Source organism: Dama dama, chromosome 27, assembly GCF_033118175.1.
Source record: "Dama dama isolate Ldn47 chromosome 27, ASM3311817v1, whole genome shotgun sequence".
NCBI classification, from domain to species: domain Eukaryota; kingdom Metazoa; phylum Chordata; class Mammalia; order Artiodactyla; family Cervidae; genus Dama; species Dama dama.
The window spans coordinates 31,390,429-31,416,747 of record NC_083707.1 but is presented as its reverse complement, the minus strand read 5'-3'; the positions used below and the strand labels follow the sequence as shown (position 1 = coordinate 31,416,747).

Sequence of the window (26,319 nt, the reverse complement as noted above, 5' to 3'; positions counted from 1 at the left end):
TGCTACGGTTGGGCGCGGTTTGCTCTGGGAGTTGACTGGAATCGGTAAACTCACAAGAAAGGTTTATCTTGCTCACCAATGCAGAAGCACGGGACCCAAACCTTACTAATGGGAACAGAACCATTCAGAACAAGTGTCAACATCCTTATTCTTGAATGGGCTTTGATCTCGACACTGGCTTCAGTTTTTAGGTCTCTTTTTGACACTCCACACAGAAAATTTTAAAATAGAAAAATTTCATTTGACTACAGCCTCACCCCAACATGTGTGTCTCACACAGACCTTATTTTTTAAACAGAGTTTATTGTATTTAATACATTATAAAATTTGAAAAATTGTAGGAAAGCAGCAGACTCAAACTGGAGCAACTCTAACAAGGAATAATTCTGGCCCCTTTGCAAAACTGATCAGTTTAAAAACAAAGTAATGTTCACATCGGTGAGGCAGACAAAAAAGTGTGATTTCTGTACAAACTACATTTAAAATTTCATGTCTCGCGTCTTTCAAATGCGGTGTGCTCATGAGAGTTTTTTGTTTTTTTTTTGAAGTTCTGCTCGGTCCCCCATCTAAAGAGAGACATGAAACTTCCATATGCAAAGAAATGCGATTCTAGGTGTTTTTGTTTTCAAAGGAAAAAGAAAGACAAAGGAAAAAGAAACAATGGATGGCTGTTGGCAATGGAAACTGTAAGGAGATTCATCCTCATTGCTCATGGCTTGTTTATTGGTCAGAGGCCTTGGGAGGCCCAGGACACTTCACGGCCATCACAGCACCAACTGTAGCTACCACCTTTTTTCTTTTTTTTTGCGTTTCCTACCTTTTGACATATATATATATATTTATATATTTTTTACACCTTGAGGATATCACTATTCCAATTGTTCCCATATGAATACAGGTGTGGTCTCTATTGGATATAAATGTGTCTTTTATTCAACTTTAGGTCCAGGACTCGGTTTGCTGTCCCAACTGCACATAAATGTCCCTTTTTGTGTTTGCGCTATTTGTGGTGTATGTTTTTCTCCTTTTGGCAGAAGAAATACGTCCATCTAGTCCAGAGGCTCTTGCTTTATCCGGATGACAGAGGGTCCACGGGGCGTCCGCCTCAGTTCCCGCCGCAGGACGTATTCGCTGAACTGAGATGAGTCCACGCCTCCCCCACAGGAGCCCACGACTTCAAATCCTCTTTGCTGCAACCTCTCGAGGACCTGTGCGGGGCCGAGACAAGCATCTGGTTAGAGGCCAGCTAGGTCCTTTGGCCACGTAAACAGCCCAAAGACTGTCCCACAGTTTGACATCATGTGCAGCTTGAATCCATCTTATCCAATCCCTAAGTATCTCTGAGATTCTGTTTTCAAAGACTCTGGATTCAAAGGCAGGAGGGAGCGAGCAAATGTTTCTAATACCTACAATGTGCCTTCATAAGCTAGCTCCACATGTGCCAAGTTATTCACTCATTACAACCAGCTGGCATAACGGGTGGAGTTGGTCCACTTGACAGATGAGAAAACTTAGGCTTACACTAGTAAGTGATGGAACTGGGTTTCCAACTCAGGTCTTTTTGGTCTCAAATCTCATGTTTTTTGCAATGCCATCTTGTCTGCAGAAAGAGAGGGTTCACATTTCAAAGCTCATTTACCACTAACATATTTGATGAGATGATAAAGACTATGGAGAGACAGTGATATTATCTAAATTTACTTCATCGGTGATTCAGCCTCAACTCATTCACTCTTGATTCAGCCACTGTTCTGATTGCCTGATTACTGAGCTAATACATTTCAGCCTGGAAGAACTGATGCAATTTCAACAGCAGAAGAAATGGACTATTAAAAGACAGTCAAGGTTTATTTACAGCTTTTCAAGTTGTGGCATTTGAAATTGATTGCCTAGTGTGCATCCAGAGAGGCAAGAATAAATGCAATGGTTATTTATATATGCCCTATATTAGAAAATATCTAAAAATTTCTCATAATTAATAGATATTTATAATGTAATCTAATTTTGAAACAAAATACCTAATGCCAGAAAGGTCCCTGGGTTTGTTATTACTTGTCTGACACTCCTGAATGCAGGGAAGAGTTCTTGCAACTCTTACATACACAAAAATACAGGAAACTGATCTACCGCAGTATGTTTCTTTAGGAATCCAACAAATATTAGACTTGCAAATGTTCCCTGACAGAATTCTGGGTATAGTTAAATTATTTCTACACCACTCTAAAAGCAAGATGATTCAATCATAACTTTTAAAAATGCCTGGCTCAATATTTTTTTTAATTTTTGGAGTTAAGTGAAATACTATCAAATAACTTACAAAATGTGATATACAGTGGATCCCTTACTATGTCTTTTTTTTTTTAAACTATTATTTTTGGGGTGCCTACTTTTACATGGAATATAGTCTGCTGTTTTGCAAAACAGCTAATTAGATGAGATTGGAAAGTAAGAATATACTTTCTAAAAATTAAAACTTCAAATGCTGGCAAATTTAAAAAAACCCAAGCAAGTCCTTACGAGAACAAAATGAACACTTCTCTGCAGCATCTACTTCTGTACATAAACCTACAACGCACATGCACACCAGGCAGCCAGAGGACACGATAAAGAAAACAACCTCTAAGTTGAAAAGTAAGCACATTAAGATGTGTTTTGGTGGCAGGTGAATAAAAAGGTGAAGAACAGCTCACTCTAAGATCTCCCCAGTAAAGGCAGGAATGTAGCTTGTCAGCAAGAAACACACGAGTTTGCTCGGCCAAACCACCGCCCTGGAAAGGATTCACCTTGATAAGGAGAGGAATTATGAAAGTAGAGGAAGCTGAGCAATAAAGAACTTAACTCTGATATCATTTGTCTCTCAGTGTTGTTAGGTTGTTGAATTGCTCTTATAAGCACATCCCTAAGCTGCCTCCCCAGAGGATCTAATATGCATAATATGATAATTATTCAATATGATCGATCCAAGGTTACCTTGAAGGTGGTAAAACCTATTCCCATGTCATGCAGAGAGCTTATGCTTCTTGGCCATTCTTCTTTAAGCATCAACTTGTTAATAGCAAAGTTCCTTAAAGTCAGTGATCATTTGGGAATACTGAAATCACTCCAGTAGATATACATTGCTCCTGTGCCTTAGCCCGAAGCCTCTGACCACCTAGCGGACCGGGCCTGTCCTCTAGATGGGGCAGGAGCTAGTATGGCCATGTCGTATGACGATGTTAACTCAGATGAAAACCCACCTCTGATCAGACTCGAATGACAGGGCAACATGGCAGGCTTGTGAATGTCTGATAGTTACTCAGGGGCGGGGCCCTAGAGAAGTGATGAAACGCAGCCTAGAGAGAGCCGGGGGCAGGCCGTGGGTGGGGGAGATTTCCGGGCTCTGAGGCCCCGCTCGGGAGCTGCAGAGGGCAGCGCAGGTGTGCCTCTGCACCTGTGCAGCCCAGGGCTGCCCGCTCTGGGGGCGTGTCTTCCTCCAGCACACCCGGGCTCAGTGTCAGCCAGTTTCCTGCTGCCCTGCTCTCAGCCATCTATTCACAAAATTCAACAATTACAAACAGCTGGGAAACCATCCTCAAGAGGCAGAATGGTAGATTGGGTGCTTCTAGTCTCGGAGTCTGGGGGGAGTTTTTGTTGGCTCAATACTGAATAAAGTCATGGGTCCATTCTAATGAAATTACTCCATGGATTTCCACTGAGTCACACAGACAAGCCTTGGCACACGTCAGTTCCGATGGTGATCACACCCACCAGCGTCTAAGGCACGTGGCCCCTCACATCGTGCGAACCCAACTTCTGAATTCTGCCCTTAAGTCTTCTTCTCCCATAAACATCTCTACCTCAAAAGATGCTAATTCCATTCATCCCGTTTCTCCATCAGAAATCTTAGTCATCCTTGGCTTCTATCCTGTAGCTCGAAGCCATTATCAGAAAACCTTGCCAGCTCTACGTTCAAGACATTCAGGGCAGTCCAGTGGTCAGGACTGCGCTCTTTCAGTGCTGAGGGCTTGGGTTCAAGTCCTAGTCAGGGAACTAAGATCCCCCTAAGCCGTGGGGCAAGGCCAAAACAAAACAAATAAACAAAAACTATTTTGGGAATTTCCTGTCAGTCCAGTGGTTAAGACTCTGAGCTTACATTGAATGGGGGCAGGGGTTCAGTCCCAGGTCGGGACACAGATCCCACAAGCCTACAGCGAGGCCAAAAACATTTTAAAAATAAAAATGAAAACAGAAGCTGAAATTTGTTCAAGGCCATGAGACAATTTTTAAAAAAATGTTTATTCATTGATTTGGCTGCATCTCGTCTTAGTTGCCCTGCCACATGTGGGATCTTAGTTTCCTGACCAGAGATTGAACCTGAGTCCCCCACATTGCAAAGCAAATTCCTAAATGCTGGACCGCCAGGGAAGCGCCCCCACCCGCAGAACAATTTTAAGACGTCATTCAGTACTCTGTTCATCAAGCCATAATGGCATTCGTGAACATGTATGTGGTATGGCAAGTGTGTGCCTGCTTGATTTTGTTAAAGAGTGGACTAGTTTGGGAATGGGCATTGGAACACCTGCATGGCACAGCTAAAAAAAAAAAAGATATTCAGAGTCGGACACTGCTCAGTTATTGCTTGGACCCACTTTCTAACTGGTCTTCTTGTTTGCCCTGGTTTCTACCTGCTGCTGGAGTATTCAACTTCAAATACAAGTTATAACATGTCGACCTGCTCAAATCCTCAAATGGCTTTCCATTTGACTCATGACACGCGAGGGAATCAAGCCCCAAAGAAACCAACACGAAGAATCCCAGAGCACTTCCCACCTTCTGTGAGGCCCTCCACCATCTGTACTGGGGGGTCTCGGCACCCCCCACCCACCTTCACTGCCTTCAAGCCTCACTGGCTTTCCCGATGTTCCTCAATACATCAAGCATGTGCTCCTCCCTGGGGAGCCTCAGGGCTAGATGCCCCCGACCCCTCCAGGACACCCAGCCCCAGGCATCCTCTTCTCACTACCTGCTCAACACTTAGGTGGGTGACTGTTTGCCCGGCCACCCCACTCCATTCTCGTAATGTAAGCTCCATGGAAAGACCGTTGTGGTCTGTTTTCTTCCTTCTGTATCTCCAGTGCTCACTCCAACCCCCGGCACATAGCAGGCGCTCAGTAAATGTTTGTGGAATGACAGAATGAATGCCGTAGGTCCCCAACCTTTTCGGCACCAGGGACTGCTTTTGTAGAAGAGAGTTTTCCCCCACACCAGGGGAGCTGATGGTTTCAGGAGGATTCAAGCGCTTTACATTTACTGGGCACTTTATTTCTACTATTATTACACCTGCTCCGCCTCAGATCATCAGGCGTTAGATCCTGGAGGTTGGGGACCCTTGCTGTAGAGGGGTGAAGAGTTTTTACCCGCCCAGCAGGTATGTTACCACGTGAGGGCTCTCCAGCACCTTGGAGGAAAGGCAGCCCATGAAGATAAGGGTGAGGACACCTCGTCCCTAAGAGGACACTGGCAGCCACACAGCACGTGACGACGCCATACCTGGACTGAGTTGAGATGACAGTAGCCATTCAGCGGAAACCTGATGACGTGCGTCGAGTCGTGATTCCAGCCCGCGTTGACGGAGTTGCACATCACGTCGCCGATCTCTGGGAACACTTCTTCTATCAAGGATTTGTCTCCGCTGAGTGTGATCCTCTCTCCGAGGTCTGGGGCCACACGCACCACGAGGCACTCGCAGGGCCTTGAGAAGCGACCACTTTCTCTGTCCTGCTTCCATCTTTCCATCTCCAACAGCATGGGCTGAAGCTGAAAATATTTTGCCTCTTCATATAACAAAGTGTAGTCCTTAAAAGAAAAAAAAAAAGGTATTTCATACTTAAAAATGCAAACATAAGGTACTGAATATGTCCACATAGAGGAGGGTGAATTTCTTACCTCTGTTACTTTGATATTCAAATCTGGGTGTAAATTTTTTATTTGTAGAGACAATTTGCATTCACTCATTCTTTCAGTGATTATAACAGGAGCTAAGAGTAATAACTGGGCTTCCTAGGTGGTACCAGTGGTAAAGAACCCACCTGCCAATGCAGGAGACATAAGAGACAAGGGTTCGATCTGTGGGCTGGAAGATCCCCTGGAGGAGGGAATAGCAACCCACTCCAGTAGTCATGACAGGAGAATCCCATGGACAGAGGAGCCTGGTGGGCTACAGTCCGCAGGGTCGCAAAGAGCTGGACACGACTGAGTGACTTAGCATGCAAGAGTAATAAGGGGGAGGTGGGACACTTCCCATGAATTAAGTCCTACCATCCCCATAGTTACCCAGTGATTTGGGAATCGTTTTTATTCCCATTGTGCAGATGAGAAAACTAGTGTGTGAAAGGATTCACCAAGACTATTGTCTTCTTGTAGGAAAATGCCTTTGAATATTTAAAGTTTGGTTGTGTTGTTGAGAATCCATGTTATAACCTCTGGGTGGAACATGTATATGTGGTGAGGTGACAGAGGCACACTGTGCCCCATTCACCCCGGGTCTACACTCCTGTCACCTGCAGTGGCAGCTCTAGAACTTCTCCAGGAGGGGGAGGGGCAGGGCCACAGTGGAAGTGGGGGTGGAGAGCCAGGGAACGGGCGCCTGGAGAGCACGCATGCTGCTTTTACTTACAGATGCGTGAGGGTTTGAGAGAGGCTGACGGGGGATGCGCTGACCCCTGCCAGCTCTCGGTGTCCCCATCACAAAGTGAGAGGGGAAAACAACCTCAGCCCGGGCCCCTGCAAGGCAGTGATGCAGGCCCCAGTGTTCGCTGCAGCACTGTTTACAACAGCTGAGACGTGGAAGCAACCTCAACGTCCATCGACAGGGAACGGATAAAGGAGATGTGGTACATATATGCATAGGAACATTACTCAGCCACAAAAAGAATGAAGTAATGCCATCTGCAGCAACGTGGATGGACCTAGAGAGTGTCATACTGAGTGAAGTTAAGTCAGACCAAGGAGAAATATCAAATGACATCCGTTATGGGAGGAAATCTAAAAAAGAAATGGCACAAATGAACTTATTTACAACATAGACTCACAGACTTAAGAGAACGAACTTACAGTTGCTGGGGGATGGGGAAGAATGGGGCGCAGGGATAGTTAGGGAGTTTGGGATGGACATGTACACACTGCTATGTTTAAAACAGATAACCAACAAGGACCAACTGTATAGCACAGGGAACTCTGCTTAATGTTATGTTGCAGCCTGAATGGGAGGGGTGTTTGGGGGAGAGTGTGCATGCTCAGTCGTGTCCAACTCTTTGCAACCCCATGGACTGTAACCCACCAGGCTCCTCTCTTTGGGATTCACCAGGCAAGAATACTGGAGTGGGTTGCCATTCCCTTCTCAAGGGGATCTTCCTGACCCAGGGATCGAACCTGAGTCTCTTAAGTCTCCTGCACTGGCGGGGGTGCTTCTTTACCACTAAGGCCACCTGGGAAGCCCTGGGGGGAGAATGGATACATGTCTGTGTATGGCTGAATCCCTTTGCTGTCCACCCGAAACTGTGACAGTGCTGTTAATAGACTATACTCCAGAATAAAATACAACATTTAAAAAAAGAAAAAAGATAGCAGTGCGGGAAAGGAAACTAATCTACTTCTGAAAGCACAGGCACCCAGTCTTTGGGAGTGGTTTCTTTTTCTCTTGTTTTAAAAAACTCTATTAAAACACACACAAGCCATGGAACGGGAGGAAAGGAGAGGCCGAGCGGGAGGCAGCCGCTTAGGAACAATGTTATCAAGCAGGTCAATATTATGTCTAAACGTAACTATGGCCACAATCATTTCTGGCTGTGAGATACGTGGATGCTTGTCCAGACACGCTGGCTGAGAACATTTTAATCACTGACAGGCATGTTGCCTTCCTTCCAACAGGCTGGAGCTGGCAGGCGGTGCCCAGGGCCTGCAGGAGGGCCAATGCCTGAGCCCAGGGCCCAAGTGCCACCAGAGGCCTCGAGACGGGACGGGGCAGGAGGGAGGGTAACCACAGGGGACTGCTTTATTTGGCACTTAGCTCTTTTTTTGCAAATAGACAGCAGCGGTGACATTATTCAAGCCTTCCAGAGAAAACAGTTTGGAGGGGCAGGAAAAGAACAAGTGAGCCCCTGCTGGATCACCGTCTTCCGAACAGAGAAACTCGGGCAGGGTAGAAGACACGACCGTGGACGCAGGTCAGCAGAAGGGCCTGCTGCTCTACTCCGTCATCTCCTAGCAACCCCATCACTACGGGAGCCACTGTTTTCTCCCATCATCTCATTTCACCTGCTCTGCCTCCTGACTCACAGGAGATGCTGTTTAGTTTGGTGTTGAGAACCAAGCTGAAGCTACTCTTAGGGCAGAACCGAGCCCCTCAGCCCAGCGCAGCCTGAGGGTAGGGGTGGGGTCTGCAGGTTCCTCCCAGTCCACCCCGGGTCTCCACTCCTGTGCCCTGGCCGTCTTTGAAGGCCACCAACTGTGAGATACCAACCTTAGTACTTTACTTATTCATCAAGATGACGGCTCTCAAGGAAATTTAAGAACATTATTGAGAGTTAGTTACACAAGCGATAGAAGCGAGAACTTCTGCTACTGCTTTTTATTTCCCTGTGAGATTTAATTACAAATTTTAACACAAGAAAGAATCTGGACTTCTGTGAAAGGATGCCATCAAGTCTTCAAATCTTTTTTTTTTCTTTAAATACTCTTATTTATTTTTGGCTGTGGTGGGTCTTCACTGCTGTGTGGGCTTTTCTGTAGTGGTGGCGAGCAGGGGGGCCTACTCTCTAGTTGCGGTGCATGGGCTTCTCATTGCAGTGGCTTCTCTTGTTGCAGAGCATGGGCTCTAGGGTGCACAGGCTTCAGCAGTCGTGGTGCATGGGCTTATCAGTTGTGGGTCTCGGACTCTAGAGTACAGACTCAATAGCTGTGGTGCACATAATTTGTTGCTCTGTGGCAAGTGAGATCTTCCCGGATCAAGGATCGAACCCGTGTCTCCTGAACTGGAAGGCGGATTCTTTACCACTGAGCCACCAGGGAAGGCCAAGTCTTCAAATCTTAAAGGTGCTCACAGCAGTCTTCCTGAGCAGCCTTGACCCCATGCAGGAATCCTTTCTAATATCACGAGTCATGACCACTCAACCCTGATTGAATGTTTGCTGCTTATCACCTAATAAGGCACAGTATTCACTTTGTTCGCAGCCCTGATTGTTGTAAATGTCTTCATTAGAATGACCTGTATTGCCTGTTAACTTCAACTTACTTGTTCTTAATTCCACCCTCTGGAGTTTCAGCCATCTTCATCTTGGACAAGTTAACCCTTCAAACATTTGAAGACGACTGTTATGTCTTAATATTATTCAGGCTGAAAATACCCAATTGTTTCAGCTCCTAATCATTTGTTAGGACTTCAAAGTTCTTCAACCTCTGGTAGCTATAGCTGGCCCTTCAACATCACAGCTTTGAACTACATGGGGCCCACTTATAGATGGGATTGTCCCACTAAGTACATTCCATGATGCTACATGATCTGCAGTTTGGCTGAATTTGTGGATGTGAAATTACAAACACAGAGGGCCAGCTGCTTGTAGGGTTGGCGCTCCTAATCCCCACATTATTCAAGGCTCAATTGTACCCGAACTTGTCAACAGCCTTCCTAAAACCCAAACCAGAAGGGAATTGAACATTTCAGACACGCTCTAATGAGTGCATCACACAACCTTCGTACAACCTGGCTGGAGACTGAAGCCACCATGAATTCAGTCTGTGTTAGTTCCCGGTTGCTGCGGTAATAATCACCACCTGTTTAGCAGCTTAAAGCAGCGCTTGTTTATTCTCCTACCGTTCCGGAAGTCAAAAGTCCAAGTTGGGTCACCACAGCTGTGTTTATCCTGGAGGTTCTAGAGGAGAATCCATTTCCTTGGCTTTTCCGGCTTCCAGAGGCGGCCTGCAACCCTTGGCTTCCGGTCCCGCACCACCGCCCCCTCTGCTTCCATTGTCCCATCTCCTCCTCTTACTCTGACCCTTCACCTCCTCCTTTCACTTGTCAGGACCTTTGAGTACTGTTGGCTTCACCTGGATTATCCAAGATAATCTTCCCATCTCAAGATCCTTAATCTAATCACACCTGCAAAGGCTCTATTACCATGTGAGGTGACATCCTCATAGCTTCCAGGAATTGGGACATGGATGTCTTTTTTAAAAAAAATCTTTTTAAAAGATTTTTTGATGTGGGCCATTTTAAAAGTCTTTACTGAATTTGTTACAGTACTGCTTCTGTTTTATGTTTTGGTTTATTGGCCCCGGGGCATGTGGAATCTTAGCTTCCCGACCAATCTTAGCTTCCCATACCCCCTGCATTGGAAGGTGAAGTCAGTAAGACTGGACCACTGGGAGGTCCCCTTGGAGGCCTCTGGGAGGCGTTGTTCTGCCCTCCACACAGCATGAGGTCCTATTAGCTTTCCTGGCAGCCCCAAAGTCCCATTACTCTATTCACATTCCCTCAGAGTGAAATTCCTACACCTTTTTCGTCCAGCTGTTATGGAGCTAGGCCTCCCTCATACACCATTTGTGAACAATTTTAAATCCTCTATTACTTACCTCTCTTTAAATTACATACTGGAGGTTCTGGACTTGTTCCAGTGTAACGAGAAAATTCAGATTCTTTTGCCTGGCGTTCTTGGTCTCCTCATTTTTTGGTGTCATTTGGAACTGGGTGTTCTGTTTCTGTGTGTGAATCATGTTTGAAAGTACTGAGAGGACAGGGCTACCTACAGGCCTTTGATCAGGCTGACTCTTGGGTCATAAATTTAGTCTCTGGATTCGGAATGCCAAGTGGTTATATACAACCTGTAACCCAGCTCATAACTGTGGCATCTGTTAGACATCTTGTTGAAATACTGTGCCTTTGGGTGGGACTTCGTGGGGAAGGCTGGAGGTGCACAGGGGCTCCCAGCCGCCATATTGCCAGAGACACCCCATAACTGTTTAGGGCTCCCCCAAATGAGGGGGATCAATTGCATTCAAGTTGCTTCTGGCCCTGCTAATCTATGAGTCTGTGTCTGTGACAAAGCCCAGACCTACAAGTTTGTCTGTAAGTCCATAACCCCAAAGTAATGAGACTAAAGGACTTGGGTTACAAATCCCCCCACACTGATGCAGACCGCCTCTTTTTTTTTTTCCTCTCTCTCTGAGTTCACAAGCCAGGTGTGTAATAATCCATTCTGAAATCTGCCCATGGACTGACAGCCCCTTCCTACCTAAGCTGCGCAGTTCTTATTATCTGTTTTGGGAAAATTAAGGAAACACTGGCCCTTATCAGGTTTTTGGCCCTGCTCAGTGATGTCTCAAGGATCCTGCTTGGGTCATTCAAGTGAAGGATTAAAAGGGTTCCTCTGGAGGTCAAACGGCAGAGGGGACGTCATCTCACAGACCTAGCCTTGAACCACCTCAAGCTGCCGGGTGTTCTTTAAGTCTCTCTCGACTACCTTGAATCCACGTCTTCCCTTTCCGCTGGTCTGCAGGGCAGAGCCACCTTTCTTGCTGGGGGAGCGAAGGCTGGAGAAGGGCCGAGCACATGCACTTGGTGTAGCCGTCGGCTCCCCATGCCAGCTTGCCTCCCAGAATGGTCCTCCGTCAGCCCTAGAACCAAAAAGGTCGCTCCTGTTGCTACCATCTCCCGCACGGCTAAACTCACGCTGGCCATCCTTTTCTAGGCAGGCTCCTTTGTATCAGTCCTTCTCTGCTTCCTGGGTTTCCCTTGTGGCTCAGCTGGTAAAGAATCCACCTGCAACGTGGGAGACCTGGGTTCAAAAGATCCCCTGGAAAAGGGAAAAGCTACCCATTCTAGTATTCTGGCCTGGAGAATTCCATGAACGCTACAGTCCATGGGGTTGCAAAGAGTAGGACACAACTGAGCGACTTTCACTTTCACTTTTCTTTGCTTCCTAACGCCGCCTCCCCTCTCATCAGAGAACTCCCTGCAGAACAGCCTGCCTCCACCACCTCTTTCCTTTCTTTCCTCAATAGTGATCACACAATTATACTGTCTCAATTTCACATTTTTTAGAGATTATCTTGTTTCCTTTTAGGCTTTCTGGCCTTGTGGTTATCTCTTTGGTCTCTCAATCTCTTTTGAAGTCATTTTCCCTGAAGCCTCAGTTCCTATCTGATGATGCCTGCCTTCCTTTTGTCAATTTTTGCAAACTCTGGACGACTCAGCCTCCTGGAGACGGGCAGGTGTTTATGGAACCACAGCAGGTTTGGCCCAAGTTCCTCTTATGAAGGAAGTGAATCCAAAGCATCGCCTCTGCTTTCAGCAAAGTGAGTCCAGAATGTTCTAGATGCCGTCACCTTCTCCGCTCCCAGGCCAATGTTACCTTCTCTCATTAAGACAGCATCAACCATATCTCTCAGCCTCATAACCAGTAAAAGAGAGGTTATTCACAGACCTTTTCATGCTGAAATAATTTTAAAGTCCTAGAACACATATTTCTAAAATTAAAATTCTGAGATTTGCAATAGTTTTGAGAGGCAGAAAGATCAAGGTCTCATTTTACAGGTGAATCCACTGAGCTTCCCTGAGACACTGGAGACAGGTACACAGAACAGGAAAGTAAACGTGAGCAGACTCTAAGAGGCATATGGGCCATGTTTCAAAAGTTTACTTCTTGATTAAGTATTTGAATTCAGAAGACATTTTCCCTACAGGGAGGAAAGTGATAGACGCAGTGTACCGCTTTCCTACTGCTGTTGTCAGAGATTACTACAAATTTGGTGGTTGAAAACAGCACAGATTTATTCTCTTAAGAGTTCTGGAGGTCACAAGTCTGAAATGGGTCTCCTGGGGCTAAAGTCGGGGTGTTGGCAGGGCCACCTTCCTTCCGGAGGTGAGGGGAGAATATTTTCCAGCTTCCAGAGGCGGCCCCGTGCCCCTGGCTCCTGTCCAGCCATCACACCACTTCCTTCCTCACATCTTCTCTGACTCTGACCTCCTGCCTTCCTCATTCACTTCTGAAAACTCCTGTGGTTCCACTGGGCCCGCCTGGATTATCATGGATAATCTCCCCAGCTCACGGCTCTTAAACTTAATCACATCTGCATGGTCTCTTTATGCCACGTAAGGTGACACTTGCAGGTTCTGGGGATTAGAATGCAGACGCCTTTGGGGGCCATTACTCAGCCTCAACACGCAGCTTCCAATTTCACAAAAAAGTTCAAAGGCTTATTTCACTCCTAAGGTACCTGAAGTTATACGGGTCCTTCCACTCAAAAGGCAACTCAGCCACTCATTCATGCATTTTAAGACTTGTCTATGTGCAGCTGCCAAGCTAGGCACCGTGGGCACAGAGGAGGCTTTTTGGTGGCAAATGTGCCCAGCTCCCCCGACAGAGATCTAGAAGCCCTCCTCCTACCCACGCTCGGGACATAGGATCCTGCTACTGGGCCATGGGATCCTGCTCCTGGGCCATGGGGTACCTCGGCTTGCTCCCCAAGATGGCAGGCCATGTATGTATCACGGACTTGCCAAGAGAAGGTGCCAAGAAAATGAGGGGAAATGAAAGTATTTTTTATATATTACATTTCATCAAGAGCATTCATGTAGTAATTATCATAAACAAAAACAGATCCCCATAAAACTTTCCTTAAAAAAATTTTTGAGAGGGTGGGCCACCACAGTTTTTTCAGTGTTAGAGGTTTGGGACTTCTAAAATTCTTAATTTCCCTGGCTCTGCAACCCTGCCCCCCTTCCTTCCCATAGTAATTTTTTAGACCAATTTTGTTCAGCGCAAAATTGAGCACAAAGTATAGAGGTTCCCTGTATGTCCCCTTAACCCTATACATGAACAGTCTCCCCCAACTTCGACATCCCTCACGAGGGGACCACGTATCACAATCTATGAACCTACACTGACCCACCATACCCACTCAAAGTCCTCATTAGGATTCACTCTTGCTGTTGGCCATTGTGTGAGTTTGAACAAATGTCTGATGACATGTATCCACCATTATAATATCATACAAGGTGGTTTCACTGCCCTAAAAACCCCTCTGTGCCTTGCCTATTCCCCTCCCCACCCCCATACGCCTTTCTTTTCCTCCAAGCCTGGAAAGGCTGGTCCACTTACTCCATTTCCCTTGCTACCATTTGGGACTTCTTGACAGGAGGCTTCCTCCCTGTTCAGTGCAATTGGCTTCTGGCTCCTCCTGACCACTCTTGTTTTCCTGGGGCAAGGACGCCCAGCCTACGATTTAAATGATGGCCACTATAGGAAACACAGGCCGTGGCAAAGTCCCTTCTCTCCCAACCACTGTCTCCACTCTCAACTCTCTAACTTTCCGAAAGAAAGCCTAAAGTATACACTTAAACCTATTAAGTCTTTAGATATAGTTGCAGTTTATGAGAAATGAGAGGCTAGAGTAACGAGCTCCCATAATCAGGGAACCAGGCAAATTCAGATGGTGGGACATTCCGTAGGGCAACTGGCCGGTCTCTTTAGAAAGTCAGCATCATATAAAAATGGAACTATATTCGTGCATGCTCAATAGCTTATTTGTGTCCGACTCAGCAACCTGTGGACTGTAGCCCACCAGGCTTCTCTGTCCATGGGATTCTCCAGGCAAGAATACTGCAGTGGGTTGCCATTTCCTCCTCAGGGGATCTTCCTGACCCAGGGACTGAACCCGTGTATCCTGCTTGGCAGGCAGATTCTTTACTGCTGAGCCACCAGGGAAGCCCCCCAAATGGTATTATATGAGAAAATAAAAAGGTACGGACAGAACTAGATTTAGTGACTTCTTGGATGAGATATCAACTCAGGAAAACCAAATAGAAAGGACATTTTGGAGGTCTACCATGGAAATGTAAATATGGTTGCAAAATGAGAGGAAATAAAATTTATTAAAATGGAAAGATAGAGATATTGTCTGAAATAAGCATAGAAAAAGACCCAGAAGTCTATGCACTCAGGTTTTATCAGTAACATCAGCAATCTCTGAGTGGGATATACTGTTTAAACTTTTTTTTTGCTTATCTATATTTTCAAATTGTCTACAATGTACATATGTTTTTTTTACAATATTAAAAAGCTATTAGAAAGAACTAATAGACTTTTGAACTTAAGCCAGGAAGAGGCAAGTTGGGGACTATCTGCAGGCAAATTCTTCTTTATCTAAGAAGGCTAGACATTCATCAGATACCACAAGAGATGTCAGGAACATGGCGGACACTTACCAAAGATGTTCAAATTAGAAGCCTAGAAGAGGGGTAATTTTGTGGTTTTCCATTAAAAAAAGGAACTAAAGCTCTGGACTCCCGATGAAGTGGAAATCACAAGTGTCTGCTTATGCACATGCATGCATGTGTGTATATGCATGTGTGCACCCACACACACCTATGTATGCATTGTGTGAGCAGAAAAGAGAGCAACGATGAATGAGTCAATGTAATGGAGGTGGGGAGGGAAATGAAGGGAAGACGAACAGACAGTCTTCTCCACAATAAAACCCAGCAGAGAGTTCTACAATCACTTATCTAGAGGAGAGATTCCAACATCCTTCAGTGGGAGCAGGGCACAAACAGCTGCCACTTAAGTGGTGTTCTGAAGTATGAAATTATCTAAATTGTTAAATGGGTATCTGGCTCAGACAGCACATTTGCAGAATGAGATTTTCAAGGGTGGAGGATGCTAAGATTGTGAGATCGCAGGCATGTGCTCAACCCAGCATCAAACAGCTGGAGACGGAGAGCAGGTAATCAAGGAATGTGTTCCCTGCAAAACCAGGAAGAGAGATGCTCTCCACATGCCGGATGCCGTGTCCCTTTCCCAAGGTCAGGAAATAAACTCTGCCGAGGAAGAAAGCACGACTGTACTGCTCAGGAAGAGGCAGGCTGAGCCTGGCTGCGTGCTCCCGCGCTTGTGATTCGCACACGCGCTCCCATCATCAGCCAGTACAGCTCCCAATCTTCCGCAGCTCCACCAGGTTCCCGGCTCCCTGTATTTTACAGCCTGTCACCCAGAGGTCCCACGGGAAACATTTCAGAGCTCTGGGACACATGAGGGTCATCTGAAGTGCTTTTTGTCTTCCCCCAAGCATGGGCTACAATTGAATCCGTAGGCAATTAAAGGGTGTGTTCTGTGCTTAGCCTTGATGAACCGAAGGTCTTCTAAGGCTCTGGAATCCAAAGGGAGCACCAAGGTGCAGAGAAGCACCCATCCCATCCTCACCAGGGGGGTGACTGGTTGAGTCCTCACAGGACTGTCCTCTGGAATAGGTCATAGCTTAACTCCTATGCAGTCTTTCTGTCCATCAAACTTGAATGTTCCTGGATGAAAAATAATGCCTGCAACATTTAAATGTGTTTAAAATGCCTAGCTCTGTTTCTGGAACAGAATGCAACTAGAAACTAATGGCTATTACCAGGTTCTCACTGTGATTCACCATAAATTGCTTTATATTCCCTGGCATCTGTATCTCTTTTAATCATGGAAATTATAACTTAATATATTAGCCACACAAGTAGCTTAGGATGATGTTACATATGTACATGCTTTATGTTTTCCATTTAGTCCTATAAGGTTTTAAAATAATTTTATTTATTTTATTTTTGGCTGCATTGGGTCTTAATTGCAGCAGACAGGATCTCTGGTTGAGGTGACTGGGCTCAGAAGTTGTGGCATGAGGGCCTAGCCAACCCGAGGCACACTGGCTTGCCTGGGAAATCCCATGGACAGAGGAGCCTGGTGGGCTGCAGCCTATAGGGTCACAAAGAGTCGAACACGACTGAAGTGACTGAGCATGCACGCATGCACACAACTGTCATATTAAATATCAGCCACAAGTGTTGAAACAGCCAGTCAACAGCACCTCAAACTAATGGAGATTTGTTTTTCTCACATGAGAAGTCAGAGGTCCCTGGCTATTGCCTAGTGACGTTACCAAGGACAGGACGCTGTCTTTTTGTTTTGTCATCTTCAGTGTTGACGTTCTGGCCTCCTGCTTGTCACCTCAGGGTCACACAGTGACTGCCACAGCACTCACATCTCTTAAGTCTCCTGCATTGGCCGGTGAGTTCTTTACCACTAGCACCGCCTGGGAAGCCTGTACAGCTGGGTATATAGTGCTAAACAACAGAGAAAAATAATGACAAATACACTGTGCGTGACCATGGGAAATCGGGGATACAGGCAAATCTAAGCTAGACCAGGTACACGATGGCTTACTCAGACAGTAAATGCCTCTGCCTACAATGCAGGAGACCCGGGTTCAATCCGTGGGTCAGGAAGATCCCCTGGAGAGGGAAATGGCAACCCACTCCAGTACTCTTGCCGGAAAAATCCCATGGACAGAGGAGCCTGATAGGGTCGCAAAGAGTCGGACACGACTGAGCAACTTCACTTCGTGTGATAAATAGGGCTCCCTAGGTGGCTCAGTGATAAAGAGTCCACCTGCCAAGCAAGAGATGTGGGTTTGATCCCTGGGTCGGGAAAATCCCCTGGAGAAGGAAACGTCAACCCGCTCCAGTATTCTTGCCTGGGAAATCCCATGGACAGAGGAGCCTGGCGGGCTGCAGTCCATGGGGTCGCAAAAGAGTCAGACAAGACTTAGGGACTAAAGAATCAGAAGTGATACATCAAGGGCAGGGAAGACGCATCAGACAGATGGAGTGGTCTGCTCTGAAGGGGGCAAGAAGATGGTGGGGCACAGGTGTAAGAGCCAAATGGGCAGGGGCCTCGTCGGCTCTGACAGGGACGTGCTGCTTTGCTCCATGAGTAATGAACGGGACTCCCCTGCAGAGTGAGTCTGAAGCAGGAGCAAGTCACAGTACAGTTTGTTTTTTATAAGTGTCCCTAGGTGAGAGATGGGGTTGGAGATATAGGGAAGGAACAGGGATGAAGGCACGGCTATAGAAGGGCAACAGGAGGGGACCTGGCCATGACGGAAGTGTTTTGACCTCAACCAAATCAGGGTCGACATCCAATTGTGAGGCTGTGGTATGATTCAACAAGAAGTTACACCAGGGGGAACTGGGATCACTCTACTGTTTCTGACAACTGCATGAGAATCTACAATGACCCCAGAAAGTTTAATGAAAAGAAGTGTCTCCTGGTTTCAACACAGAGAGTGGAGGAGAAGGAGTAAGGGTGGAAGAGACCAGTGATGAGTCATTTGAGAGCTGCCGGACCTTGGACCAGGGAGGGGGGATAAGAGGTGTGGATTGATTCCAGAAGTATCTGGAGCCTTCTACAGGCCGATGGATGAATGGATGGTGGGAGGGGCGGGACTGGAGCAGAAAGGCGGATTCTGGCATTTTCCTGAGATAGGACACAAAGGAAGAGGAGCTGATTTGGTAGTGGGGATAAGGAGGCGGGCATGGCCAGCTCCTGGGTGGGCCGCTCAGGTTAAGGAGGCCATGAACGATCCAGGTAAAGGTTCTGAGTGGAAGTGCAATCACCTTAAAATAGAAATAAAGGTGACATTTCTCCTCCACCCCGTTCCCAAGTCCCAGTGCCTTCCTTCTAGGAAAACATCAGAGAGTAAGGCACCTTCGGTCCGATGGATGCTGAGGTATCACACTTGGCGTCCTTTCTCTACTGGCCGGACCTGCTCTACTGGCCCTAACACCTGCCACCCGGGGCTCTGGGTCTGCAGAGAGGCTGGGGTCACACCCAAAGCCCCCGCCCTGGCGCAGCAGCCTCTCCCCTCCCCCACTCCTCCCTTCACTTCTGTGCATCTCCACGGGGGGCCTCTGCTTGCTTTCCAGCAGCAGCCCTCACCTTCTTCCTCTTTCTTTCACCTTCTTCCGTGGCAGCTGGTGTGGGAAGTGGGTGGCGATGCTCAACTCTGCAGCCAGTGGGCCCGGAAGCGTGGGGCCTGCTGTCTACCATCCACCGGCTGGCTCCGCTCGGTCTGAGCAGGTGCGTCCTCAGCTCTAGGCTGAGGGCTGGAGACAGAAGACTTGCCCTCTGGGGACCTCCCTAGTGGTCCAGTGGTTAAGACTTCACCTTCCAATGCAGGGGCTGTGGGTTTGATCTCTAGTTGGGGAGGTAAGATCCCACAGGACTCATGGCCAAACGCCCCCCCCCCCCCAAAAAAAAAAAGAAGACTCATGGGCTGGGAGGAAAGGGCACGCGGAGAGAAGCATGTATACAGTGAAGAGCACCCTTGAAAAACGCCTAGGAAGGCGCCATATTAGAGACCCGCGATACAGTTTCCTTTCTGAGTTGAAAGAGACCATCACTGATAAAGCTGCCAACTTTCATTTAGAAGCAACGTTGCACAAACCAACTTCCCACATCTGTAAACGCTGGAATTGGGCTCAGCACCAAGAGAGGCCGGCTCTGGAAGGTTCCCCAGGAACTGCCATTGGCTGAGGAGAAGCAGGGCCAGGAGAATGCCTCCAACTCATTCCAGGGCTGCAAAGAGCTCCACACGCTCACTGCAGTTATTACTCTTAGTTTTCTGCCAAGTGTATATTGTTCTCATGGAAGCGACATGTGTACATGACACGACTCTTCTATACTCTTCTCCATATGGCTAATCATGCTTGGCACAGGCCCCACTGTTCAAAGTCCTGAAGCAGAGGGTGGATGAGAGGCCCTTCGGATCCCTGTTAATTTTAAGATCTATTCTTCTCTGCAGGAGATGAAAGAGACCCAGGTTCAATCCCTGGATCAGAAAGATGCCCTGAGGAGGAAATGGCAATCCACTCCAGTATTCTTGCCTGAAGAATCCCATGAACAGAGGAGCCTGGAGGGCTACAGTCCACAGGGTTGCAGAGAGTTGGACATGACTTGGCACTTCTAGATCTTTCTCTATCTATTTACACATATATATATATGCATAATTTTTACATGAATAGAAACATACTATACATATTCTACTACTTAATGTTTTCATTGAATAAAATCTTGTTTTTTCCCCCACACATCAACTAATCCATAGTATGAATATTCTATAATATTTTGTAACCATCTGCCATTGTTAAACATTTTTAATTGTGTCCAGTTTTGCTATAATAAGTATAACTACAGTAAACATTCTATGTACATGTATCTTTGAATATTTATATGTTATTTCTAGAAATAAATGAATAGACATGGAATTATTAAACATTCTAAGTACATATATCTGAATATTTATGTGTTACTTCTAGAAATGAATAGACATGAAATTGCTATAATTTAAAAAAATTTGAAACTAACACTAAATTGTCCTCCAAAAATATTTAATAGTTTTCACTCCCAACCACACCGTTCCTCAATACTTTATCTTGGGCTTCCCTGGATTGCAAGAATCCACCTGCAATGAGACAGACCTGGGTTTGATCTCTGCATTGGGAATATTCCCCTGGAAGAGGGCATAGCAACCCACTCCAGTATTCTTGCCTGGAGAATCACCATGAACAGAGGAGCTTGGCAGGCTACCGTCCATGGGGTTGTAAAAGTCAGATACGACTGAGTGACTAAGCACACAGCACTACCACTAAACAGCCTTCCAAAAATATTTAATAGTTTTCACTCCCAACCACACTGTTCCTCAATACTACATATTACCAACGTTTTAAATTTTGCCAACCTGATATAAAGTTTTGCCAGATTTGCCAATCTGATATATATTTAAGTTCTGCTTCTTCGATACTAAAGAGATTGAATATATTTTCAAACATTTAGTGGCAAATTCTATTCTTTTGAGAAGCTTGTTTATATTTTTAAATGTTTTCCATTGGGTCGTTTCCATGTTTCTTGTAGATGTTTCAGCTCAGTTCACTTGCTCAATCGTGTCTGACTCTTTGTGACCCCATGGACTACAGGACTCCCTGTCCATCACCAACTCCCAGAGTTGGCTCAAACTCATGTCTTTTGAGTTGGTGATGCCATCCAACCATCCCATCCTCTGTCGTCCCCTTCTCCTGCCTTCAATCTTTCCCAGCATCAGGGTCTTCTCCAATGAGTCAGTTCTTCACATCAGGTGGCTAGAATGATGTTTAGGAGCTCTTTTATGATGGATATTAATTTTTCATTGTAAATATTTCTCCTCATCTGACACTTGTGTTTTATTTGTATATAGTGTCTTTAATTTAGCAATTTTTTTTCTTGTTTTAAGGATGCCTTCTGGGTAGTTAAGTTTTGCTCAAGTAGGTCTTCTCTGCCTAACAATTATACTTTTGTGGGATTTCTTTTTATTTTCTTCTAATACTTCTATAGCTTTACTTTTTATGTTTATCCCTGGAATTTTTATGAACTTATGATACAGACAGGGCTCTGGCTTTGCATTTTTTCCAAAGGTCTTGGTTTTAGCTGTCTCAGTGCCAATTACTGACTATTCTTTTCTTTTCCTACTAATTTGAAATACCACATTGATAATATATCAAATTCCAACATACACACACCTCTCTCTCCTAATCCTGTTTTTCTCCATTGATCTATGTGTGTATTTTAGCATCTACTAGGATCATACTTTCTTATCACTGTAGCACCGCAGTATGTTGTGATGTCTGATATGACACATGCACCATTGCCCACCATTTCTATCACTATCAAATATTTTTTAGCTATTCTTTTTTTTAAATTGGAGGATAACTGCTTTAAAATGTTGTGTTGGTTTCTGCTGTATAATATCACTTTTTAAGCTATTCTTAAGCCTTTTTTGTCTTCTATACAAATTTTATAAATGGGTCAAATTACATTGAAAAAATCTGTGACTTAAGCGGGTTTGCACTGAATGTATAAGATAGTCTGAGCATAGCTGACATCTCAACAATATTGAGGCTCCCCATCCAAGAACACGAATGTCCCTTCATTTATTCAATTCTTGTTTTAAACTTGCATGCAGCGATTTATAGTTTTCTTAATGAGATTTTGCATATTTCTTAAGTTTATTCCTGGGTGTTATAATTTTTGTTGTTATTGTAAGTGTTATATTTTCCTATTACATTTTATGATTGGCTTTGGTATTCTATCAGTAAGTTAAATGCAGTATATTGGGACCTTAAATATGGATGCTTTAATGAGTTCTATATTAGTTTTAATGATATTTAGTTGATTCTTTAGAATCTTCTATTCAGAGAAGTATTAAGGAGCTGCAAAGATAACATTTTTATATATTCCCTTCTAATATTAACCCTTTCTATTTCTTTTTGTTGTCTGATTTCACTGCTTAGAGTTTCCAGCACCTTGTAGGACTAAGTCTAACACTTGTTAGTAATTTTGAAAGGGAACAACTCTAAAATTTTACTGGCAAGCATAATGTTTGCTTTAAATTTCTGGGAGAAAAAGTCTTTATTAAGCTAGAGAGGTTTCCTTTTATTTTCTACCTAAGACTTATCAGAGATAAGCTTTGAATATAATCAAGTCATTTTCAATGTATTAAAATGAATTGTAATTCTATTCTTCACATAAAAGCCACCCTCTTTTGGCCATAAACGTCAATGACCATATATGTTATTTCACAAAGACAGTATAACCATGTCAGAAACTTCTGATGCCATTAAAGTTGGTCTATGTTAAAAATGTAGAGCTAGAAATATTTTTGGGAGCACATTAAAAAAAAAAAAAGCATATATTTACGCTGTTGTTAATTTAATACGAATCCCTCACCTTGAAATCATCAGGAATGAGGAGTTTTGATGTTCGTAGGAAATTCAAGATATATCTGAACATCTGTCCATCTCTGTCAATGAAATAGTGCTGTTTGAGACTGTCCAAAACAATGGGCTCTGTACCATCAAAAAGTCTTCCGATTCTGTGATAGGAAAGAGGGAACAGTGAAGACAATTAGAATCAATCGCTCGGCCACTAAGACTGAAAGCTACTGTTCTGTGTCACCGTCAAAGGCAGCACTTCTGAGGATGGCAGTCAGGGAAAATCACCCACTAAGTGGTCATGGTTCCCTGAGAAGTACTGGCCCCTGCTTGATAGATATCTCAAGACCAGACAATTCAAAATAGTCGCAGGCTTTCTCAAGTAAATTCTATTATTCAATGTCTTTTACCTGTAAAGAAGATGTTCCTGACATGGTGATTACGGCTAAGTGCTGTCACTGTAATGGAAGATCAAGTCTTTCCCTCTGTGTTACTTAAAACAACCTTCTCTGCCATTAAAAAAAAAAAAAAGCGTGATTGCTCCCAAGTGTCTTTTAAACAGAGTCTACAAAAAAAAAAAAGCATCTTTGTTTTTAAGAAATCTGTTTTCTGAGCTTGCCCTACCCATAAGTCCCATATTTTCTAAAAGTAGAGCAATGTCTATATGCTAACATCTACATTTAATTATAAAAATGAATCATTGAGACTATCACTCATCTAAGAGAATATGTTTTTCATTAACAATATGCAGTCTAGTTTCCTAGGTCTCAGCAAAAATCATTTGTAACAGCCAGGAATCATTATAAAATATAAACATCTGACCACCCAAAAAATATGACCTAGTTCTGGAACAGAAGTGGCAATGGGTAATTTTTAAAAACAGGAATCCATAATATGTGTCTCCTGTTTACAGTTAACATTTGAAAAGTGTGCTACAGTTAAAGCATTTTGTATCCAATATCATTCACCTCTTTAAGGCAGGCTAAACCTATATACTTTAGTATACACTCAGTTAATAGAAAGTGGCCACAGCTATACTATGAACAACTAGAGGGTTGGCTAATGAAAAATAAATATCCTGTATGAGAAAATAGAATTTACACACTTGAAATCTCTTCCTTTGCCAAGAGGTACATCTGACTTTCATTAAAAGTGTAGGTAGGAGAATGGTTCCATTTTTAAAGAAAAGATTTTTATGGAACTCATAACAAGTCTTTCTCTGATTTGGAACACCATTTTATTGCTCTGATGATGATTTTGAAGATGATTTTGAAATCATACATTTCCTAGTCTTATTTTTGAATTGGGACAGATGTAATGCTAAATTAATAATTCCATTCCTCTTAAAATAGAGCAAACAAACTAACAAACAGGAAAGCTGCCCCCCTCTCTCCCAAGAAAGAATGACTTGTGAATGTGCTTCAATAACAATCTTTTAAAGATAATTAGAAAACTATCCTACCTGAAGGTAGTAGGTGCAAAGAAGAAAGCAACTAATTAGTCAGATCATATCTTTAAAACTCAATATATTTTTCTCAAGTACTGTTTTCATCCACCTTTCCATGAATTGAGGGTGATCATGTAGGGTGTAGATTACAATCATCCAAGGATTCTACCTTGCATGCTACCTTGTCATTCATTTCTCATTAACACGTCAATCAAATGGTAGACTATGTAAAGAAGAGGCAGTAAAACTAAAACACCCTTAGTCACTTATTTATAGTGTTTCCAGGACAGTCTGGTGCAGGATGGGAAAGAATGAGACTTGTTTGCCTGTTATTAAAACATTCTACTCTTCACTGTTACTGATAAATTTGCGGTTGATAGTGGAAGAAAAGGGAGCTGTATTTATTAACTGCTTTCTATATACCTTGCACTCATCTAAGCACTTTATGTAACAAATCCATTATCCTCCTTTTAAAGATGAAGAAATAGGCTCAAAATGATGAGTAACTTGCCCAACTAGTTAAGTAGCACTGGGGGAGTTGGGTACAGTCTGTTTGATCTTAAAGGGGCCTCCCTACAATGATTGGAATGAAAAGAATTACCACTACTGAATGAACACTTAAGGTCTAGAGATTTCGTGTCTATCTTAGATTTGTTTGGCAAGAGTTTTATAATGAAATCCAAACGTGTACACTGATTATTTTTGCGGCCTGAGATAAACTAACATCGATGATTACAAGTCACTTTACTAATGAGATGAAAAGTAAATATTTTATTCTTAAATAAACCCCAAGCTTTTAATTTTTAAAAGCTCATTTTCAAAATCTAGGCTTGGAAGTGAGCCAGCACAGAAAGGCATCAAATAAATCTTCACGGAGTGAATGAGTAAAGGATGACTGAACGAGGAGAGGAATGAGGCTTGGCCAGTTACTAGCTGTAATCTGAGCGAATTAACTTTTCTACATCTCTATTCTTTTATAAAATTACCCCTTTTCTCCGGGTTGATGAAAAAATCAAAAGGGGTCATGGCATGCTCAAAAAGACAGCAAAAGAAGGTACCCCAAAATAGCAAATAAAAATTTCTAGGAAAACAGTTCTTTGAAGCCTGAGGGCAGTTTAGGGTGCAGGGTTTAAAGGACTAAAAGGAACCATCATGGCTGAGGTGTATTGTTACAGACCTTTCCGAGACAGGAGAAAAGTGTCATGTTAAGTAGTTTTTAGGATACTATCAAAACAAAAACCCCACCACCAGCAGATAACAAGAAACTGCACAGCTGCAGTAAGAAGCACCTTTACATCTGACTTAGCTGAAATAGCAAAAGATGCAAAGGCAAGAGGAGGGAAGTCTGAAAGCAGACTCAGCAAGGGGACAGGAAGGTGGCCGTGGCCCCTGGGCGACGCAGTGGGAGAAGAGAAGCTGGGAGGAAGGACAGGATTCTACTCGGCAGAGTAGAAACCCCACCATGGAGCTGTCTCGAGTGTGGGTCAGCAAGGCCTGGAACCTGCACGACCCGGAACCTTCGCTTCCAGCTTGCTCCAGGCGAGGGAGGGCGCACTCTGCGGACCCGAAGGCGGGGAGGGCGTGGCCTGAAATTGGTGGGAAAACCCTCCCCGTCTCCTGCACCAAGGCGGAAGCAGCACGGTTGACGGGGAGCCGAGAGGCGGGGGAGGGCAGGCTCGGAAGGAAGAGCCCGTGGCCGCGTCAATGCATGCACATTCCTGGCTGCAGTGAAAGGCCCCTCGGAAAAGAAAGAGTCCCTGCGTTCCAGTCAACAAATGTTACAAGTAATAAAAGGAGACACTGGGCTGATTTTTGCTACCTTTAAAAGGAGGAAGGTTTTGAATTTGTGAAAACAATGCGGAAGGGCAGAGTGGTGACAGCGATCGTAAACTGGGGCCCTGGGTCGGTTTCGAGGTTGAATGTGCTGTGGAAAAGCACTGTTTGGCTAAGCAAATAGAGGGGGACATCGACACAGGCTATATTTCTTGTGGACACATGAATGGAGTTACAAATCAACTGTTGTGACTTGTAAACTCTGGTGCCTGAAAACTATGTGGACCTGATTACAGTTTACTAACCCTGGAGAACATTCCTGTTTTTCAACTGACCAAGACCTGGCTGACTCCAGATGATGTATGACTGCCTTAAAAAAAAAAAAACACCACTCACTGAACCAAGTGGCAGTACTGAGAAAAACTTCCTCCCACAATTTTATTCTTTTGACATTTATTTTTTAACATTCTATTTTGGACAGTTTCAAGCTGTATGCCAAAGCAGGGAA

General features: G+C 44.4%; 1 protein-coding gene across 3 annotated transcripts in view; it reads right to left on the bottom strand.

Moving 5' to 3' along the window:
* Positions 1–283: 283 nt before the first annotated feature.
* KCTD1 (potassium channel tetramerization domain containing 1) overlaps positions 284–26,319 on the bottom strand; it is a 196,361-nt gene continuing 170,325 nt past the window's right edge. For all 3 annotated transcript variants that reach the window (XM_061130764.1, XM_061130765.1, XM_061130763.1), the window contains exons 3-5: positions 22,608–22,752; positions 5,530–5,835; positions 284–1,208 (exon numbers count right to left, since the gene is read on the bottom strand). In XM_061130764.1, coding sequence (XP_060986747.1) covers positions 1,050–1,208; positions 5,530–5,835; positions 22,608–22,752 — 610 coding nt within the window. In that variant the 3' untranslated portion in view covers positions 284–1,049. The remainder of the gene's footprint in view (positions 1,209–5,529; positions 5,836–22,607; positions 22,753–26,319) is intronic.